This window comes from Mus musculus, chromosome 9, assembly GCF_000001635.26.
Source record: "Mus musculus strain C57BL/6J chromosome 9, GRCm38.p6 C57BL/6J".
NCBI classification, from domain to species: domain Eukaryota; kingdom Metazoa; phylum Chordata; class Mammalia; order Rodentia; family Muridae; genus Mus; species Mus musculus.
In genome coordinates this window covers 102,854,242-102,870,221 of record NC_000075.6, presented here as the reverse complement: position 1 = coordinate 102,870,221, position 15,980 = coordinate 102,854,242, and the positions used below count along the sequence as shown (strand labels likewise).

At 45.9% G+C, this 15,980-nt stretch overlaps 1 protein-coding gene across 3 annotated transcripts in view; it reads right to left on the bottom strand.

Moving 5' to 3' along the window:
• Positions 1-15,980, bottom strand: part of Ryk (receptor-like tyrosine kinase) — a 73,388-nt gene that overhangs the window by 38,086 nt on the left and 19,322 nt on the right. For 2 of the 3 annotated variants that reach the window (NM_013649.3, NM_001042607.1), the window contains exons 2-4: positions 8,227-8,348; positions 2,568-2,667; positions 814-948 (exon numbers count right to left, since the gene is read on the bottom strand). In NM_013649.3, the coding sequence (NP_038677.3) occupies positions 814-948; positions 2,568-2,667; positions 8,227-8,348 (357 nt within the window). The remainder of the gene's footprint in view (positions 1-813; positions 949-2,567; positions 2,668-8,226; positions 8,349-15,980) is intronic. The other variant, NM_001284258.1, reaches the window with a different exon arrangement.

Below are 15,980 nucleotides of genomic sequence, written 5' to 3'. Positions count from 1 at the left end.
TTTGTTTTGTTTCTACCTTAAACAGTAAACAATTCTACCTATTTGTAAATTCTGGAAATTTTATCTGTAGGCTACATGGAGATTAGATAACCTTTAAGAATCTTAAAATTGGAGCTAGAGAAATGGCTCAGGGGTTAAGAGCACTGACTGCTCTTCCAGAGGTCCTGAGTTCAGTTCCTAGCAAGCATATGGTGGTTCACAACCATCTGTAATGGGATCTGATGCCTTCTTCTGGTGTGTCTGAGGACAGCTACAGTGTACTCATATACATAAAATATTTAACTCTTAAAACAAAATCTTAACATTTCAAAACTCAGCCTTGGTGTTCTAGAACTCACTACTATCTATGGTGATTTCCTGGGTAATGGATGATATAATTCAAACCCTAATTATTAAGTGCCCACATGTGACTTTCTAATTCTGGACTAGGTTTCGTTACCCTTTAAAACCTCTCTGAAACAGCAACATGCACATCTCACAGACAAGAATCTCAGCCCTGCAGAGGTGCAATATCTCCCCTGTCCTGAAAACACAGAGATATGGTTCAACCCAGGCCCATGTGACCCCCAACACAAAGGTCCTGCAGAGTCCAAGCCCACCGAGCGAATGCTCAGCTCTGTCGCTCGCTCTGGAAACACCCACAGAACTCCAATGGAATGAGAGCCAGAGGCTGACCCAGAGTTTCATCCACTAATGCGCTTTTCTCATAACTATAATCAAGACTTGGTCATGCTTAAATCTCTATACAGAAAATGCAGTCTTCTATTGACCTCTTATCTACATGAAACACATTCTGTTAAATAAATTCCTTACTTTTGTAGCACATTTTCCTTCGTTTAAAATTTAAAACTGTAAAATTTTTTGAGGAATTCACTGTCAGATTGAGCTGCATTAGAATCATGACTTCAGAGTCGACTTTGCCGGTACAAGAAAGCTCGACCCGAAACACTGTTAAAAGAAACAAGAGAAAACACTTTAGTGTCCTAAAGATTAGGATCAATGCTATACAACATTTTCATCTATTTCTGCTCAAATAAAATAAAGAAGCGCATCTAAATAAGCGGATCAGACAGGAGCTTCCGGAGACCCTGTCACCACCGCTCTGGACACCTGCATTTCCTTCACTGCAGATCCAGAGGACTGAAGCAGAGCACAGGACACAGATGAAGGGATAGTTACTTCCGAGCCTTCCTTGTGACTTTGTTTTTAATATCAGTTTGTTGTCTATGTTCTGCTTTCCAATGCACTGAATCTCAGGAATCACGAGGCAAACTGCTGAGCTTACCAGTCTCCCCAGCAACGGTAACAAAACTACACCACGGAAGGAAAGACTCTGCAGCACCAAATGCACCTGTGTATCGCTCCTAGCAACGTGAAGGGTATGAATGTCAAGAAGGCAGTGCTGACCACACCGTGTGGACTGCGGCCTGCAGGGCAGACATGAGCTACCCGGAATAAAGCATGCCATCATCGAATCCCAAGGAGGGAAAGCCTTTCCTGCTGTCTGGCTAAGAAAATGTAGGGAAACCAAAGCTGCACTGAACTGGGTGCCAGAGAGTTCCTGTTGGGCTTGAAGCCACACCATAACAGATGGCCAAAAATACACGTCAGCACACCACCAATAACAACTATATCCATAGTATGAGCAGACAGGTGCATGACATGTTTAGAAGTACTCCCTGTGGAGAATGTTTATGTCATATGTGTATTTAGTAACCACATTTAAAAACCGTATCAGGGCTGGAGAGATGGCTCAGTGGTTAAGAGCACTGACTGTCCTTCCGGAGGTCCTGAGTTCAATTCCCAACAACCACATGGTGGCTCACAACCATCTGTAATGGGATCCGATGCCCTCTTCTGGTGTGGCTGAAGATAGTAACAGTGTACTCATATACATAAAATAAATGAATCAATAAGTAAATAAATAAATCTTTAAAAAATAAAATAAAATAAAAATTGTACCATTCAAAAGCAGTACCTCTAGGAAATAAAGACATTGTTACTGGGGGAAATTATAATAAACCTATAAACAAAGCTAACATGTTCTTGGCTATGAATTAAAAACAACACTGCCCTTCTAAATAGGATTAGCTTCTAAAGGTATATCTAGGAATGTTAATGACAAAGTCGTAGATTTTAGAACATTTTGCCTTTTTAATTTATGATTCCTTTCTTACAAATTTCAAAGATATTTCACCATCTATGAGTAGTGGATCAGAGACTTTGATATTTCTGAAACTCTTGCTGACCCCCAAAAATTAACTTGCCTCCCAGCTCTGCTTAAAGCCTAGCTGAACTTGTGCCAATAATAATTGTGAATAAAACTGCCAGGAAAAGCCCTACAACATTCTTTAAAAATAAATAGACAATAAAGATGACAATAATAATTACACGTCTACTTCCCCAACCCCTGCCTCCCAACCCCCTGGGACCTTTGAGTTTGTCTGTGGGGCACTCTCTTGATTAATGATTGATGTGGGAGGGCCCGGTACTCAGTGAACTATCCTTGTAGGGATAGGATGGAGGCAGCTGAAAGCAGTATGCTAAGTCCGTCTTTCCTGGCTCACCTGATAAAGTGCGTGGGACCTCCCCTTGAGCAGAAATATTGACCTGGGGCATGCCCATAGCCACAAAGTTGTCTACTTGGAATCCCAGCTTATATTCAACCTGCAAAATGAAGAGAGATAAAACATTATACCCCTGACAACAGAAAAAGACTTCATTAGTAAGTTCATTAACTAAGCAGTATGAGAGCTATTCATGGGTGGAATAAAAATCCACTCCCAAAAAGATTCCAAGAGCAGTCCTTTAATTCTAGCAGTCAGCCGTGAGCAGTAGGTGGATCTCTGTGAGTTTGAGGCCAGTGTGGTTTATATAGTGAGTTCAGGATCAACCTGGGCTACAAAGTGAGACCCCGTCTCAAAAATAAATAAATAAAAATAATAAAACTGAAATCATACTAGGACTTTTCAGCCAGACAGAAATTCAACCTGAAGGCTACTGTCCATTTGGTACCTGGAACTGAACCACCCTTTCCCTTAAAATCAACAGTCTGGAAGGAAGCATTCAATCTCTCAGCTCATCACATCGCCATGGCTGCCACCAAGGGGCGCTAGAGAGCCATCACTAAGGTACCCTGGGCTTCCCAGCACTAAAACCTCAAGAGGATGCACTGACTGTAAGGTATGGCTGTTATCTCTGCACGAGGCCATAGCTTGGGGGGGGGGGGGGGGTGGTGCCTGAGACAGATCAGCATGGGATCTAGAACCAGGAGGCCACGTGACCTGCACAAATGAGCAACTTTTCCAAGCTGATGACACAACAGGCCCGTGACACTGGCTCGGGACCCCGGGGCCTCAGCAGCCTCTCCCACTGTCAAGCTGCACTCCTTTGTGGTCATCAGCCTCCTGCCAACCCCAGGGGTTTGCAGCAAACCCTCCTGAGCTGTCAGCACTGGTGGGATCGGTTTTGTTCCTGATGTGAGGAACCCCACTGGCTGCACAGCCTCTCATACTCTCATCTCCCTCATGATCTCCCTCAGTGTGGCTTTCCCCTCAGGCTCCTCCTCTTCTTGCTCATGTCTACTTTCTAGACCTGAGCACTGGGTCTGCACATGTGGTCAGTATCCCTGTCAGGCTCTAAGGCCCTCTCTAGACGTCCTGCGTGAAATCAGCCCCTCTACTCTGAAGCTCTCTTCTACTCAGTGCATGTCTCGGGCCACTCACATGTCACACACAAGACTCTACACAGGTTTCGAAGGCTGGCTCATTCCGTCTCCTCCCATCTTTCTGTTAACTCTGAAATTCAGTGTTCGTTCTGACATAGCACTCAACTTCTCTATGTCCAAAACAGATACAAAAATACCGTCCATTCCATCCAAGATGCCAGCACTGCCTCTGACCACCCACCTCTGGTCCCTGTAAAAGCAGTTCTTTGTGCTCACTACTCTAAGTCGGACAACATTTATGAGGCATGTTTATGAGCCGAGGGCTGCGCTAGTAGAGGGGGGAAAGCAGTGGTTAATTAAACTACTTCCTTCCTTCCCAGCACAGCCAGGATGCCGGGTTTCATGTTCCCACCGCCTGTGCCCCAGCCTGTGCCCCAGCAGGGACATCACTGACACAGTCATTCTGACACCTTCAGCTGGTTCACTCCTTCTTCTTCACACTTGGATGGCAGTGCCTGCAACCCCATGGCCCTTGGCTCAGCTTGCTGAGGAGATGATACACATGATGACCCCCCAGACCTGTGCTCAATGGCTGCTCCTCTTCAACCTCACCCGTGCTCCTCGCTGGTGCACCACACGCTACCTGCTCGGCTTCTTCACTTCCAGGAAGAACTCTTATTCCTTTCTGCATCAGGCTGACCTATCAGAACATTAACCCTCTGCACTCCAGTCCCAAGGATAAACATTTCAACTTGTCTCTCCCTCTCCTTTTCCTCCAACTACCTACTAGGCATACCCATCTGGTAACCTCAAAGGCTGAAGCTGTAGGGTTACCAGACAGAGTTGAGCTTACCTGATTGCCAAGCTCCTCTCACAGATCAACACAGGCGCCTCACTGGGATACTGTCTGTGGGTTCCTACATACATGGGGGAGCCTCCTCTCATAGGTAGGCAGGCACCCCACTGGGACAGTGTGTGTTCCTAGCTAACAGACATCCTGGAGCCAGGATTTCTCACCTGGGAAGTGAGTTACTTGATCCAGCTCCCCCTCCTGTCTCTGCCTCCTGCCAGGGAATCAAAGACCCCACTTCTATCACATGGGCTCGATGCCTCTCCCCAGACACCCTGCCAGGCCGTCCGTTTCTAGTGCCAGGGCCTGAGCTGTGCTTGAGGCCCACGTCATCTTGCTGACTCTGTCTGTCCATGGCATCAATGCTCTTCCAGAAGCTCCTTACCCCTCAGTGCCCCTCTTGGACATCTGCTCTAACCTTTCGGTCTCCTTTACAAAGTTCTGGCTATAAGCAGAGGAATAGCTGTCCGGGGACCAAAGCCAGGAAAGCAAAGAGAGGGCTCTGACGGCAGAGCTGAGGGAGAGCGGCAAGAGGAGTGGCAGGGCCATCTCAGTCTAAGCACGGGAGAGGGAGAAAGGGAGGAAATGATGTTGCAAGTGGCGGCAAAACAAGGAGCAGAGCACAGGCAGAGGTGGCTGAGGGAAGGACTGAGAGAATCAGCAGTGGCCCAGAGGAACCCACAACAAGAAGCATGGAAGCCTGCCCTTTGCCTAAGACTTCCTTTGGACGGATGAATGAACACGGAAGCATCAGAAGGCAGTTCCCCCCTCACACTGGTGTACTGAGGACAGCTGGGTTTTTTTGTTTTTTGGTTTTTTTTTTTAATGTAGTTTTTGGAGTCAGAGAAGAAAGTGCCAATCACTGGAATACAATTGTCTCTACTTTGGTGTGTACTGATCTGTAAGGAATGCCGTTTGTCAATCACCTTGGAAGAAAGAGATCTATTTAGAAAGTGCACCCCAGCCTTACCCTGCCCCCCACCCCAAAGCAAATCTGTGCAGCAGCTGTTTATCAGAAAATAAATGAGCCAAAATACTTCAGAAAAGTAACTAGAGAAAATATAAATATTTGAATAAGCTAAAAAATCAACATGTTTGGTATTTTTCCTTACTTGGAACGCATGGCTGTGTGAATAGGCAGACGACGAATAAAGCAGTCCCCTTCTGGAACACATCTAAAGTGAATGTGCTCGCCTACAGTCAACGGCCTTTTAATTTCTCTGAAATTGCCAGAACTGCCTTTCTCACAGCTACTTCACTCCACTGGGACACAGCAGGCTGGCCCCCAGAGGCAGCTGCTGGAGCTCTGACAAGCTCCCCGCAGAATCTCCTGGACGGAGACCAAGGGAGTGGGTGGTGGAGTCCTCTGCCACATCCTACTGAGCCTCTGCCTTTTGGCTGTCTAGCATATCTACTGACACTTAGCAGACACAGTTGCAAGTTTCTTCTTGAACACTGGGGAATGTTCTGGAACATACAAGAAACTAATTATCTGTTAAGACCGCCTAGTCGTCTACTCTTGTGAGAGAATCAATACCAGAGTTCTCCTCCCATCTTAAAATACAATTAACACATTCTCAACCACTCAGCGAGGCGCGCGTGACATAGATGTTAAGAAAAGACACACACAGCTCCAGCCGCTGAGGGAACTGAAATCTTTGGCAAGACCAGTCACGTAAACACTGGAGAACTCTACCAGCAAAAGCTCTGATGTGGGAACACTGATGTTAAAATGCCTGCAGTGTTCAAGTGATACACTGGCGAGTCTGGAGATCTCGGAAGCCAACAGTTCATCTTCTGGCAAGAGCTCAAACAGCCCAAACAGAGATTCTGACAGAGTGTTAGAAACTGAGAGAGACAGCCTTCCTTCTGAAGTCTGACTGTATCTCAGAATCAAGTGATAAGAGACCGCACCTTACTACTCCTGCCTTCTCGGGTGACTGCCATGTGAGCTCACCCCTAGCACCTGTTTCTTCAGCCTCCAGACTCATTTAAGCAAGTCCTTCCCAAACCTGGGTCTCGGTTTCCTCTTGTAGGAAATGACCAGAGCACAACTATGTGAGAAAATGATACAGTTATTTAAGGGGGGAACACACAAAGCAATACCAAGGAACAAGGAACAGTGCCCCTTTACCAGGACACATTGCTCACAACTCCACACTACACGAAAGCAGGAAGCACTTAGGTGTACGTGTGCACACTGCACACATATACACTACCTTTCTTTAGGAGACAAGACTCAGGCAACAATGCCTGATGAAGACAGTGATCTAGATGGGCTTGCTCAGCATGCTACCATGACAACGGAAAACCTTCCTTTTCACTGTATACCCTTACAGGCCATATCCATGTACTACCTACTCGTACGATTAACTTTTTAAATAAACAAACTGCAATTAATCAGCTGTGCCAAAAATCACCAGATACTAGGACTTAAGAACTAGAGTTGGGGACTGTAATATCATCAAGAAGAAGCCCAAATGTATAGTTAAATACATGCTGCTAGCCAGGTGTAGTGGTGCACACCTTTAATCCCAGAACTTGGGAGGCAGATATCTGAGTCCAAGGCCAGCTGAATCTACATGTAGCCAGAGCTATAGAGTAAAACCCTGCCTCAAGAAGAGAAAGAGAGAGAAGGATTGGGGGGGGGGGGGAGGAAAGGGAGGAGAGGAGGAGGAGGGGAGGGAGGAGAGGGGGGAAGTGGGGAGGTGAGGGGGGAAGAGGAAGGGAAGAAGGGGAGGGGGAGGAGGGGAGAGGGGGGAGGAGAGGAGAGGAATCTACCAGATAATTAGAGTTATACCAGTCCCCTTCAGTGTTCCCCCTGCAAGCATATAGATTCATAGACGACCCTTCCAAGCTAGCTTCCACCATGACAGGTTCTCCACTCCCAACAACTTGAGGCTGAAGCACATGGGCAGGGCATCAAAACTTCAGATTGACACAAACTGAAACAACATCAGTCTCTAGTGAAACCTTAGTGATAAAGATGCTGAGGGTCCCTGATGAGTGAGTTAGAACTCAGTTACCCAAGTGCTGTGAGTTAGAACACCAAACTTCCTGGTTTTGATTTAGGAGAGAGAGGACATGATGCGTTCAATGCACTTTGAAACAGCTCAAGGATTCATAGGCAGGCAGGGAGGGGAGTAAAGGGTACAAACAGTATCATCTGGCAAATCTGGGAGACAAGCATGTAAGGTTCCTTGGCAGTCAGAGGTGAAGAATTCACCAATACACAAATGGCAGAAGTTGATAAGCACCCCCCTCCCCGCTTCAGTATCTATGGTTACCAGGGGGACTCAGAACAGTAAATGGGAAACTTACGTTCAAGTCACCAAGTGTGTGTGGAAGAGCCAGCCAGCTCAGCCATGCTCCTCCCCAGCCACTCACCCATCCTCCAGCCACATATGGCTTCTCTGTAACAGCAGGGTCACCATCAGATCCAACTCTCTTTTTTCCTGGGTACAGATCTCCCTGCAAAAGCCTCAAAGGACCCAGCCCTGTGATGCGCTGGTCACCCACCTGGCAGCCACCTAAATCTAAACTTTCAGAGGAGCAGGCTCAAGACTGTATCTGTCAGCTATACACCTGAAAAGACCCAGTGCTCTATACCACCACTGACCCTTCTGTGGAGAGGAAGGCCCATCCTCAGGGACAGCCCTCGCCTCTGCAGACTGGGTGACCTGTCACGTGGTCTGCCGGCAGCGCTTACCTTGGACTTTGCATGCCAAGTGAAGTGCAGGAAGTTTGTCTCACTGGGCACTAGCAGGTTAAAGGACAGAGCGTAGTGACTGATGAGGTCATTTCTCACATAGTAAAGCTCTGCATCAAGACCTAGGGGGGAAAGAAGGAAACGTAGTTAGCCATCCAAATGTCTTCCGTGTCACAGATTCTTGCAGAGGGCAGAGAGCATGCACTGACGCACAAGTGTGCGGTGCCGTGAAGCTGCGGCCTGTGTGGCATGTGAGCTGCCTTGTGAAGCAGGATGCTACAGCTTCCACAGCCCACAGAGAAACTGGCACTCAAAACCTAGCTCCCCCTCTGAGACAGCCGTGCCAGGACCACCTGAAACCACTCTGCCTTCTAGATTCGGTGCCTCTCCAAAGAGCACAGAAGAAGAAACATAAATCCTTCTCGACTGCTGGCCCACACTTCGATTCAAAAAGGAGGGAGACTACCTGCACTGAAGTTGCAGAAGGCTGTGAGCTACATGTGGGTCTGTGTTCTTAACTGCGAAGCCATCTATCCAGGCTCTGAAGAAAACCTTTAAGGACTGCCTTCGGTGGAAAATCAACCTACTGTGAAAAAGATGTCAGATAATAATGATAATAAAAACCCAAAAAACAAAAAGGAAAAGAAAACACCAGTAATGACAAAGCTAATGACTGATGCGACCAAGTCAGTGACCTTGAGTCCTGGGCACTGAGACAAAAGGGGGAAGGAGGTATTATCAGCAAGTGTTAGAGACAGGCAAAGAGCCAAAGAACGGAGAGAACAGGGGCCTGTTAACTCCCTTTAAACATGGTTACTGTTAAAGTTTAGTCCAGATGTCCCTAGTGCTCAGACAGGACAAACAGAAACTTAAATGGCACATCCATGAAGGAGGTCACCTGGATACCTCAGACCCCTCAGTACACAGAGAGAGACCAACAGCTCTGCCACAGACAGCTTATCTGTCAAAGCTCCTTCATTTCGGACCCAGATATGATAAGTCAAAAAACGAGATCTGTGTAGCACTGTTTTATGCATCATGCGCAGGGTGCCAGATACAACATGGGCGAGCTGGAAGCCTGTGCAGAAGGCTCTGCCTGCTGAAGGCAGAAAATGCTAAGGAACATGGGGGGGGGGGGGGCTGGTGTTGTTAGAGAAAGATGTAGAGGAGGCAGGAAGATGGAAAGATTGAATGGAAAAGGAAAATGAATTCAAAGAAAACATCAGTAATCACAATAATACAGTTTAAATTCATTTAAGGGGCTGGAGAGATGGCGTGGCAACTAAGAGTACTGACTTCTCTGCCAAGGGCCTGAGTTTGATTCCCAGCACCCACATGGCACCTCCCAACAATTCATTACAGTCCCAGAGATTAAACCCTCCCTGACTTCTGTGGGCACTGCACACATGAGGTGCGCGCACACACACACACACACACACACACACACACACACACGCAGGCAAAACACTTATACACATAAAAATAATAAACCTTTTACAAAAATTCACTCAAGCCTGAGATAGTTAGTCTAGAGAGATTGATTAAAACAAAGTTCAGAAATATGTCAAGTAACAAAAAGAAAAAGACTCATGAGGCAGAATGACAACACACAACTATAGCTCAAGGTGAAACGACTCAGGTAACAAAACTTACAACTGAGATCCTCTACACACAAAAGATGCAGCACTGTACCAAGCAAAGCTTCCTACACAGAAAGCAAAAGCCAAGAGCCCCAGCCACAGACTAACAGCCCCATACCCAACGGGCAGACGTACGGACAATCATAAGCCACGAAAAGCATGAAAAAGGGGAAGCGCAGCATAACCAAGTGACCGCTAAGAAGTCAGTGAGTCACCACATTAGTAGAAAAGGGAAAACAACGAAGGCGGGTGTGGTGACTCACACCAGTGACTCCAGCACAGGCAAAGTGCTGCAAGTTCAGGGGTTCAAAGTCATCCTCAGCTATTTAACAAGGTTGAGGCCAACCAGGGCAACACGAGACCCTGTTTTGAAACGAAACAGTGATGGCATATCAGATTGAAAATCTATACGGATAAAAACAGACAACAAATAGTAAACGGACAGACACTTTCTCTGTCTTTACCAAAGGGCACTTGCAAAGCCATACAGCTCGCATGCGCAAGGGTGAATTTTCACATTCTCATTTCTAAAATTATTAACAAGGTAAGGATGTCCCTACTCCCACTCAATTTCACACTTATAATAGTAATACATTATAGCTGTGGAACTGTTAAACACACTGGAAATCAAGTAGTGGAAAGGCTGTGCTAGACAAGTGCTTTTAGGAGAAAACCTATGGGGAAAAGCCAGTTGCCCCTTTAAATGCTGGTTAGCCTTCTTCCAAGAAACTGTATGTTTTAGATAGGGCTGTGCAGAGAAACCACAAGGAATGGGCCTGAAGAGGCCCAGGCCTCTTCTCAAGACCTAAGTAAACTTTGCTCTCAACCACATTCTATGAGTAGAAGGGAGGGAGATTGGTGCGCTTCGTAGTAAGACACACACGGGGCCATGAAAATGTGAAGAGGCGCTAAAACACACCATTAATCTTCAGACAGACAAAGGTTAGAAGTACGATGAAAACCACTAGCACCCAAGAGAATAACTACAATTGATGCTGGCAAGTCAGCTCAGAACATCCCTGCCAGGGTGAAAAACAGCTCAACTGCTTTGAAAAGCTAGCAGTTGCTTATAAATTAAACACACACCTACTCTATGGCCAGCAATTCCTCTTGAGGTAATTCTGCAAAGGAAATGAAAACACTGTATCCACAAAACACTTGTGCAGATGTTCACAGGCCTTTTACTACTAATAAGCAGAAGTGGAAGCAACACAAATGTTCCTCAGCAAACACTGAACTTGATACCAATTGTTTACATTCAACAATGGACTACTACTCTACAATCAAAACCAGACTCTGGAACAAGGATGGACTTTTCAGAATAAAAGAAACGTGACACATGAGAATAGCAAACTATTATTAGACTTTATTTAGATAAAACTTCTAGAAGATATAGCACTAATTGGGATAAAACTCTGAACTGTGCTCATCTAGAAAGAAGGATGGGAGATGGGAGTACAGGGGACTTCCTGCAAAGATGGCAATGTTCAATATCTTGATTTGAGTCAAGGTCATAAAGCCGTATATAAAGAATTTGTTTTCTTTTTAACTGGAGGCAGAAGGGTGTGTACACATGTGAGTGCAAGTGCTTGCAGAATCCAGGAGAGGGTATTGGATCCCCTGGAGCTAGAGTTACAGGCAGTTGTTAGCCTCCTGATATGGGTGCTGAGAACTGAACTCGGGTCCTCTCCAAGGGTTTTATGTGTTCTTAACAACTGAGCCACCTCCCCAGCCTCGAGGCAGGCATGTGTACGCAAGCCCTTTCAGCTCCATTTCAAGAATATTAATGGTGAGCACTGCCCAAGGGCTCTATCCCCAGAGGAGCACTGTCTGGCCTGTGCATGTGTCCTGGCAGAGCAAGCTGCACTCCCCCTGTACCACTCTCAGGCCAACCCCACAGCTCACAACCACGAGGCCTGCAATTTCCATCCTCTTACACTTTAATAGCTTTACTCTGCTCTCAGGGAGCCTCAGCCACAATAAGTGGTTTGACTAGGCGACCCACCTTACCTCATAAGGTACCAATTATGCTATTGTTAGCTCTCTCTGGTCTGAAATAGTAGAAGTCTTGAATGGTCTGCCTTGAACCTTCTTTTCACCATAATCCTGTTATTTTTAGTGAATAAGCACTCTTGAAAGTTTTCTTAGGAGTGGATTTGATATTATAACAGAAATGCTTATGTTCTTTAAATATAACTCTGAATGCTGAGCAGGGAGCGGCAGCAATTTGTGACTCTAAACTTGTGAGTAATATAAATTCCTAGCAAGACAGCAGTGGTTAATAATCAACAGTCATGCCAGGCAGTGATGGTGTATGCCTTTAATCCCAACACTCAGGAGGCAGAGAGGCAGGTGGGTCTCTGTGAGTTCGTGCCCAGTCCCAGCTTGTGTCTTGATTCAAAAGATGTGGAAGAAGCTTTCAGGGAGCAGACCCTGCCTGCCAGAAGTAAGTCACTAAGAGCAGGCCTCTGAAGATTGTGTCTGCACTGGCTGCAGCCTGCCTTTTCGGCTTCTTGTCTGTTGCCATGTGAAGAGGCCACTGCCTGAACTCCTGCTGTCCTGACAGACTGGACCCTCTACAATGGAACAAAACAAGTCTATCCTTCCTCGGCTTGCTTCCATCAGGTTTTTTGGTCCCAGCAACACAAAAATAACTCTGATGACAAAAAGAAGGAAAGAGAAAGGAAGGGAGGAAGGGAGGAAGGGTGGAAGGGTGGAAGGGAGGGAGGGAGGGAAAAGGAGGGAGGGAGGGAGGGAGGGAGGGAGGGAGGGAGGGAGGGAAAGGGAGGGGAAGGAGGGATTGAACTAAAAAACCCTGAAAAGAGTTATGACACTGTGAGCGGGGCTTCTACAAACACAGTTTGGTGAACCAGTTTTGTCCAGTCCTTAACACTAAGTGAAAGTAGGCAAGATGTAAACTATATACAGCAAAATTTTAAAACTGCCTGGCACCTCAAAGTGTTCAATACATATCTAAGAAATTAAAGTCAGACATGGATATGCATATATGAATGTGCACATTATATATGTTCCATTTTTAAAAAAGAAAGTGAATACCAAAATATACTAAGTAGTGTGGTGGTTTGAATAGGCTTGGCCCCCATAGACTCACATGTTTGAATGCCTGGCCCATGAGGAATGGCATAATTAGGAGGTGTGGCCTTGATAGAGGAAGTGTGTCACTGTGGGGGTGGGCTTTGAGGTCATATATCTGTGCAAGCTCTGCCCAGTCTCCTTCTGCTGCCTGCAGATCAAGATGTCAAACTCTCAGCTCCTTCTCCAGCCCCATGTGTGCCTGACACTGCGTGCTTCCCACCGTGGTGATAATGGACTGAACCTCTGAAACGGTCAGCCAGCCCCAGCCCCAGTGAGCTGTTGTTCTTTATGAGTTGCCTTGGTCACGGTGTCTCTTCTCAGCAATAAAACCCTAAGACAGAAGTGAATAATAGATTGGTTATACTTGATTTTTATGTACCCTGTATTCTTTTCTTTCTCCTTAAGTTTTCTATGAAGGGTGGGCAAGGTGGTACATGCCTTGAACCCCAGCATTTAGAAGGCAGAGGCAAAGGCAGAGGCAGGTAGATACTACACAGTGAGTTCCAGGCCAGGCCATCCAAGACAATACACTAAGACTTCATCTAACAACAACAACAACAACAACAACAACAACAACAACAACAACAATGTTTAAATATTCTATGAAGAGTAAGTGAAAAAAAATTAAAGGTTTTAAAAAAGCATTTAAATATGCATACAGCATTTTGAAAGTCACTAAAACCAAATTCAATTACTTTCTGTGGCAGTTTAAATGAGAATGGCCCTTACTGGCTCATTTGAATGTTTGGTCCACAGTTGATGGAGCTGTTTAGTAAGGGTCGGGAGGTATGGCTTTGTTAGAGGAGGTGTGTCACTGGCTTTGAGGTAATTCGTTCTCGATGGGCCTTGTGGGTGTGGGAGATGTAAGCTCTCAGCTACTGCGCCAGTGCCGTGCCCACTTGCCAGCTGCCTTGCTCCCTGCCGTGATGACCATGGATCACCCTCTGAAACTGAAGCAAGTCCTCAATTAAACGCTTTCTTTTCTAAGTTGCCCTGGTCAAGTATCTCCACACAACAACAACAAAGCAACTAAGATACTTTCTATTAAAAGCCCATTAAAGTTAGTAAGAGCTAGGAAAAAAGGCTGTACATGCTCACCCATCCCAATTATTTCTCAATTAAAAAATTACTGAGAAGATGTCATCTTTGGTATATTAAAGTTGACACTAGTAATGACAAATCATTAATAACTAAAAATCCTTCCTCCACCATCCCTTGAAATACCAAGATATAGCAAAAGGCAAAATCTGTTAAAGTACTAAAAAGAAAGACCAAAGTTTAGGAAGAATCTCCACCTACAGCATTGACAGAGGACTGATGGGAAGACACATGTCAGACTGGCCGTGTTCACTAGCTGTGGAGACTGGCCGTGTTCACTAGCTGTGGAGACTGGCCTTGTTCACTAGCTGTGGAGACTGGCCTTGTTCACTAGCTGTGGAGACTGGCCTTGTTCACTAGCTGTGGAGACTGGCCGTGTTCACTAGCTGTGGAGACTGGCCGTGTTCACTAGCTGTGGAGACTGGCCTTGTTCACTAGCTGTGGAGACTGGCCTTGTTCACTAGCTGTGGAGACTGGCCGTGTTCACTAGCTGTGGAGACTGGCCGTGTTCACTAGCTGTGGAGACTGGCCGTGTTCACTAGCTGTGGAGACTGGCCTTGTTCACTAGCTGTGGAGACTGGCCTTGTTCACTAGCTGTGGAGACTGGCAGTGTTCACTAGCTGTGGAGACTGGCCTTGTTCACTAGCTGTGGAGACTGGCAGTGTTCACTAGCTGTGGAGACTGGCCGTGTTCACTAGCTGTGGAGACTGGCCTTGTTCACTAGCTGTGGAGACTGGCCTTGTTCACTAGCTGTGGAGACTGGCAGTGTTCACTAGCTGTGGAGACTGGCCTTGTTCACTAGCTGTGGAGACTGGCAGTGTTCACTAGCTGTGGAGACTGGCCTTGTTCACTAGCTGTGGAGACTGGCCTTGTTCACTAGCTGTGGAGACTGGCCGTGTTCACTAGCTGTGGAGACTGGCCGTGTTCACTAGCTGTGGAGACTGGCATGGAAAACTCTAGGATGCTGGAACAAAGCATCCAGGGAAGAAAAGGCCAGCAAGAAAGTCCATTTCCAGACAAATTCTGATCCTATGCAAAGAAAGCATATTCTCAGAGGCCTCAGAAAACAGCCAATTACATATTTATACCCCAGTAAGTAACTCTAAATCATACCAAGAAAGAATAACTTTTTTGTTTTTAACAGGGAACAAAGAATCCTTTATACCAAGGAGAAACTTACGATGATAAAATAACTGTCAATCTTTGCTGATTAAATCAAAGCATAAAGTGTTTCAGAGGCTCGAGAGATGGCTCAGTGGTTAAGTCCACTGGCTGCTCTTGCAGAGGACCTAGGTTTGATTCCCAGCATCCACAACTGTCTGCAATTACTGTTCAAGGCGATCTGATGCCCTCTTCTGGTCTTTATAGGCACCACACTCACATGAAGCACATATTCATGCAGACAATCATACACATCAATCAAAATAAATAAATCATTTTTAATGTAAAGCATTTCTAAACATAGAGACATAAAGAATGTCAATTAGGGTGTGAAATTAGGATTCAGAGAATAGAAGACATGAATATCCATAATTAGTATAATCATAAGTAAGACACGCATCAAGATGACAGATACACTATAGAAACTGTCTCCTCTCAAACCACCCTCCCGACAGTTATATAAAGCTATCAGCAACCAGGTTGGTCACACCCTAGTAACAGGCTGCTGAGTTCAAGGCATCTCAGTTACTTACTGAATTTTCAGCTAGCCTGGACTATGTTAAAATAGTGTTCTCAAACAAAAACGAAACACTGGGCTAATAAGCTAGCCTTGTAGGTAAAGGGACTTGCTAGACAAGCATTGGTCAGCCAAATCTAATGCTCAGATCCCAGAGTGGAAGAAGCCCCTCAAGGCTGTCCTCTGACGGCCACATATATACCAACCACATTCCTACCCATACACATAAATAATATTATTAT